This window comes from Montipora foliosa, chromosome 9 (genome assembly GCF_036669935.1).
Source record: "Montipora foliosa isolate CH-2021 chromosome 9, ASM3666993v2, whole genome shotgun sequence".
Lineage (NCBI taxonomy): Eukaryota > Metazoa > Cnidaria > Anthozoa > Scleractinia > Acroporidae > Montipora > Montipora foliosa.
Window position 1 is genome coordinate 37,513,072 of NC_090877.1, and position 5,000 is coordinate 37,518,071.

A 5,000-nucleotide genomic window follows, 5' to 3' on the forward strand; every position below is an offset into this window, starting at 1 on the left:
CCTTCGTTAGGCGGTACACGATTGCTTTCTTTTACATTGTAAGTAGCCTCTCTTTTAATTACATTACCCTAGAACCCCGAGGGTCGCACCACTGCCTTGGTCGGAGGTACACGTTCCCCGCTTCTTTGCACCTGCTGGTTTTTTTAGGGATTTTCGTGTCTGGCTCTGGTGCATTGCTTGTTTGTATTTATTCCAATGCTTAATAAACTGCACGGTGGCTTTGCTGGCCGACGTGCCCACATATCACCTAGCTTGAGTGTCCAGTTGAGCAGTGGAGGCACAATTGGACAATTTTAAGAGCAGTGGTCGCAAATGATTTCAAAGAAAGGGACAATCAATACGACTGCGCATGCCTTGAAAGTGAGGTAGTTATTATCGGTGCCGACCGAAATAATCGCGGTCTCTTTGGACGAGAATATAAAGGTCCAATCAATGAGCCAGTGACTCTGCATTGTCTCACTATCTTATGCCAATGGAGGCAGTGATTCATAACAGTGCTCTCCAGTTCGCTGTTGTTGTAGTCTCGCCCGAGATGGCGGGCGAAATGCTGCGTAAGATTCTCTCCGGCTCCTGCTCTCTTCACAGCGGATATCGACGCCTTGCCATGCGCCATTTTGAAGACATCCCTGCAGGGATTCAGCAAACGCCTTGCTCAAATTGATACGTATTGTTTTGCTTTCTTCATTTGGTGAATGGATTAAAGACTGAAACGAGAGTGTTAAATAATGTAATGCTGATTAAGGAGTAACTCGAGCAATGTAGATGCAAACGACGTTCACAGGTGAAAACAAACGGCAAAGAAGAACGAGAAGGCCTTTTTACCAGATGGCGCACAAGGCTGACCCCACCTTGGAAAACTTGAATACTTTAATTTTTCTGGCATGAAAGTTCTTTTTAAACTGTAGGGTTTACTTGACCGTTTTCTCAGTTGAAAATCACACGTGCAAGGCAGATGCAAACGACGTTCACTCGTAAAAATCAACCGAACGGAAAGTCCTTCTTTCAAGAGGGTATACACGCCTGGCGCCATCTTCGAATTAAAAGACTTCCATTTTACGGCATAAATTTTCTTCTTTTAAACTGTGGCGTTTTCTTGTCCGTTTGCGCTACTTAACTAATATGTTGGGAGTAAACAAATGCGAGCGGAGCGCAAGATGTTATTTTTTCCTCTTTTGTGCATGGGCCTAGGGTTTGTGTTTCCTTGCACTCCTTGAGTTACCAGGCTCGAGTCACTTCAAATGTGATACAATTGTTATCCCGAGTCACCGCATTAAGTGATACAATGAAAGCCACATCAAGTTCTCAAGTTCGGCTGCTCCTTTCCGTTTTCGAAAAATTCTAACTTTCGCAAGAGATACGCGTTAAGCTTTTTTTTCATATTGTTTTCCTATTACCGGACTGCCCGTAAAGAAATGCTTTATTTCAGGAGTACACAGTAGACCTTTACGGCGGCCATCTTGGATTCTATCGTATCCTTGACATATCATAAAAAAATCTCTCCCTTAGAGCGATAGAATTCAAGGTGAACGCCTTTTTAAAAAAAAGAGTTAATTCAATCCTTTTGGCTTCTAGCCGACCATCGACTACAAAAATTACAACATTTACATCTCCCCCATATAAAGTATGAGAAGTCGTGGTAACTGACACTTACCTGAGCCTCTGTTGCACCTTCCTCTGGTATGCTCGAAATTGGCGTATCTCTGTTGCTATAGGGACTCACTGATATTTCTGGTGAAATTGAGCGGAAGCTTGGTGTAACGGAAACTTGAACTTGCAACTGATTGTCGACCTTTCTATATGGCGACCAGTCATACTTTTTCCATAGATGATTTGCTATTTCACCGTAAACGACAACAAACAATCCCACAAAACAAAGGGTGCAGACAAACACTACGCTTCCGATGGAATTGGAGCGAATGATTGCTAAACCGTAAGCCCGGTCGTAATCCTCTGGGTTATCGACAGTCGCATTGCAGTACAGTTGGAGAACCGTCCGAGACGGCCCAACGACCGTGCATACGTAGTAATAGCTTTGCAGAAAACTCATTGAAAGCCATACCAATGGATAGAGAAAAGAAAAAACTGCCGACAGCGCAACTTTGGCGAGAGACCAGTCACGTTTGACTAGTTTGCAACGGACGCAGTATTCGGCGTGGGATTCCCATACAGTGCGTTCGTCAAATTGATGGCAGGCGAATTTTACTTCGTAGAGTTTTCTGAAAACTTTCCAAGGAACGCTGTTGTCATCTTGACGAAAATAAGCAAAAAACGCGATGATGTAAGTCAGTAACGAAGGGCACAGGAACATAATAGTGCCATAAACCGCTGACCAGTCACAGGGACAATCGTAGTTTCCATGCTCCAGGAGAAAGAGCTTAAATGTAACTACAATAAAAAGCAAAAATACGCCATGCCATCCCAGAATTCCTAGCAAGGTGGATATCGTCAGTTGGACTGCCTGTGACATATCAAACTCTTCAGGCCTAAGTGTATTGCAGACCTATAAAAGACAATATTGAAGAAGGATAAGGTATTGAGTGAGGCTGAACATAAGTAGAATTAGTAAAATCCAACTAGTGGTCTATTATCAAAGCTGCGTTCTGATTGGTTGAGCTACTAATAGGATATTTGTTATAGCCCACTAGTAGCGAAAGCGCCCGCCATATTTGTAATGTTTTGGCGTCAGAAAAGGATTAAAGTCTAGCTTTAACTAGCGAAAGATGTTTGGTCTCGATAATTTTTTGACCAACTAGTTGGATTTTACTAAAACAATTATTCCTTTCGCCCTCATGGCCTCAAAGTCAATAGCCCATTCGGCCTTCGGCCTCGTGGGCTATCGACTCAGAGCCCATTCGGGCTCGAGGAATAATTGTTAATTATACAGACGACGTATGTTGGGCTAAAGGCCGAGGCGGATAGCAACCTCTACATCAATTAGGCTTCATTTTTCATATCATACGAAGCCGAATACAATAAACTGTTTTACTAGAATTTTAAACTTTTTTCAGACCTCTAAAAAATGTGAGGTCATTCGTCCAAAATGTAGACTGCGAGCAGTCATTCTTTTGTTCTAAATAGTGCGGGGATTGCCCGGTATTTGCGACCCGAAGCTTCACTGAGCCATTTAGAAAGATCAACGTATGCGTTCGTTTAAACGATTTTAGAGCAAAAGCCGGCGAGACTGCTCGCAAACAATCCAAAACAGTGTAATATTAATTTACAATGAATGACTGACGTTGATTTTATTCGACATAGGACGTTAACATTGCTTTTTTTTTTTGGACAGCCAGAGCTACGCGAAGAATCTCCAGGTCCACACCCAAAGGTGCGGTGGGTTGCGAAATACAATCGCCCCTCTAATAAAAAAAAAAAACCAATGGTATAGGTAGCTGTACTTAGCTTCAGTGGCGAGCAGGATTAATGGCAACTTTTCTGAAGTTTGTCTAAGGGGTGAAAAGTACCGTGAACACGTCTATAAGTAAGCGCCTCTTCATATGAGCCCGGATTCGAAGATTTCGCCTCACCTCTAAATCCTTTGTAAAGGGTTTCGATGTGTTCATATAAGAGAGAGGACTGGCTCGGTTGCCGGGAATTTCGGTACGAAAGCGGGCTGGAAATTTTTGCCATATGAATAATTCAGCCAGGTTACCGGAATGAAACTAATACAACGCATTTTCGTGATAGAAGGTAACATTGACAAGTTTTTACTTAACGTTAAGTTAAAATAATTTTGAGAGCTTGAACAAAGTAAATCGACAAATTTTCATCACGCTTGTTCGTTAGATGGTCGCGTCTCCACTTTCGGAAACCGGGCTGAAAGTTGTCATATGAACAGAAACCAATCTCATCTCGGTGTCCTAGCGAATTTGGACCACCCTAGATTTGGATCCCCGGTACAAATCCTATAGCGGATTAGGACTCCCCGGTATAAATCCTATAGCGGATTTAGTCCCCCTTCGCGGATTTAAGCCCCCCATTACAGCTTCTTTAACTGTTTATTGAGGCAGAGTTTGGATTGGGGAAACTGACCGATATCATAAAGAATAAATCTTTGAAAAAAAGACTTAGATCAGATAATTTTTTTAGGGTTAGGCGGCATTTCGTAATTAAAGTGGAAGCGAATTTTAACTCCAGGACCTTTCTGACAGAAGCTTAATCACGCATCAGGAACTCACTGAATTGTCGTGTTAATTTTCTAATATTATAGGAGAAAAAGCAAAGTCAGACTTAAGCTTTGGTTAAAGTTGTTTAAAACACGCGCTGTGGCCTTTTCGTAAAGCGCTGTTTCTTCCATAGTTCTTTTTCTTCCATTTGATAGTTTGAATTGGCGGCGGCATTATTAGACATTTACTTCACTACAAGGCTTCAAAAGATTTTTCTCTTTTTTACAACCAAACCTTTTTTTCAGTCATGAATTCTCGTATTAATTTTCAATAAGGAAAAAACATCAAATCTAGACTTGAGTTTCAATTAAAAGCAATTTACAAAGGAATCTTATTACCTTAATCAAAAGAAGGAAATGTTTGGTGCCTGGTTTCGGAACGAAATGATATCTTTTGTGTAATAAATATATCGCTGACCCAACAGGATACAGGGTTGAAATTTCTCGCCTCGGTCCAGCAACCGAGACGAAGTCAGACAGGTCTGAGTTCATTTTAAGGCCAGTCTCATGTAAACGAAAAAGAAGAAATGTATGGAGGCCGATACGAACTCATGCCGGTCTGCGTTCGTCCTGGTCCCACGTAAATACCCCCTTAGGGAATGCGCTACAAGGTCAGTGACGTTTCATGACATGAGCTACCCATAACTAAACGTTACTAATTAAATGCATGTGCAAACAAGACAAAGCAGCATTCAGTCAGATGATGTAAACCCTTTTGGTTGAATCTTTCTCGCCACTAGTTGAGACCGTGTAATAATGGATTAGATACTAAAAGATAATAAAAAGATATATGGTAAAACATATATACAGATATATATTAGGCTAAAAATAATTATGC

General features: G+C 41.5%; 1 protein-coding gene across 1 annotated transcript in view; it reads right to left on the reverse strand.

Annotated features, from left to right (window-relative positions):
* Positions 1-230: 230 nt before the first annotated feature.
* Positions 231-5,000, reverse strand: part of LOC137971027 (uncharacterized) — a 5,234-nt gene continuing 464 nt past the window's right edge. Inside the window, exons 2-3 of the mRNA XM_068817725.1 lie at positions 1,652-2,500; positions 231-704 (exon numbers count right to left, since the gene is read on the reverse strand). Coding sequence (XP_068673826.1) covers positions 465-704; positions 1,652-2,467 — 1,056 coding nt within the window. The 5' untranslated portion in view covers positions 2,468-2,500 and the 3' untranslated portion in view covers positions 231-464. The remainder of the gene's footprint in view (positions 705-1,651; positions 2,501-5,000) is intronic.